Source organism: Sinocyclocheilus grahami, unplaced genomic scaffold (genome assembly GCF_001515645.1).
Source record: "Sinocyclocheilus grahami isolate Dianchi unplaced genomic scaffold, SAMN03320097.WGS_v1.1 scaffold179.1, whole genome shotgun sequence".
In the NCBI taxonomy this organism is placed as follows: Eukaryota; Metazoa; Chordata; class Actinopteri; order Cypriniformes; family Cyprinidae; genus Sinocyclocheilus; species Sinocyclocheilus grahami.
The window spans coordinates 1168960-1169716 of NW_015505358.1; the positions used below are offsets into that span (position 1 = coordinate 1168960).

General features: G+C 33.6%; 1 protein-coding gene across 1 annotated transcript in view; it reads right to left on the bottom strand.

Annotated features, from left to right (window-relative positions):
• cdc5l (CDC5 cell division cycle 5-like (S. pombe)) overlaps window positions 1-757 on the bottom strand; it is a 22008-nt gene that overhangs the window by 17904 nt on the left and 3347 nt on the right. Inside the window, 2 exon segments of the mRNA XM_016284035.1 lie at window positions 532-631; window positions 721-757. The exon segment at window positions 721-757 is cut by the window's right edge and continues 5 nt beyond it. Of these exon segments, the coding sequence (XP_016139521.1) occupies window positions 532-631; window positions 721-757 (137 nt within the window).

Below are 757 nucleotides of genomic sequence, written 5' to 3' on the forward strand. Positions count from 1 at the left end.
GATAAAAGCGTCTGCTAAATGACTAAATAAATAAAATAAATAAAACTATAACATGTTATGATGATGCAGTTACTACTAAATATGAATATATGCTAAAAAAAATATATGTACTCAGAAGAAGGTCCAGTGGGATTGAAGCAAGCAGGGTTATTATAGGTAATTATTTCAGTTACTTGAAATAAACAAATAAACAACACAAATTGCAACATTTCTAATTTTCATTTAGTTTAACTGTACTAAAATAACAAACTAAAATGAATTAAAAATATATACAATATGAAAAACTAATAAAAATGACAAAAACAGAAAAATTACTACAACTAACTAAAATTAAAAAGGAAAACGTAAAAACAAAAACTAATTTAAAATGTTAATAAAAACTACAACAATACTTCAATGAAACTAAAATAACCCTGATTCTCGGCCCCTTGTGAACAATTTCGAAAGTATACAGTCTTACACAGATTTATTCAGAGACACACGGCAATTGCTAAAAGACCCCAAATCTGTTCTTATGGCACGAGATCTTACCGTGCTTCCTCCAGCTGTTTCTCTCTGGCTTTCCGCTTCGCCTTCTTGCCTTGTGTGTTGGCCAATCGGGCTCTGGCTTCAGACAGCATCTCCAGCTCATCTGCACACACGAGTGTATGGATGTCATGCATTGTCTTTTCAATCCGAGTGTCCAAACTGTTCATTTCATTGTTTTTCAGACACACTCACCTTCATCCATGTCCACAGGGTCAGGTCTGGCTGGTTT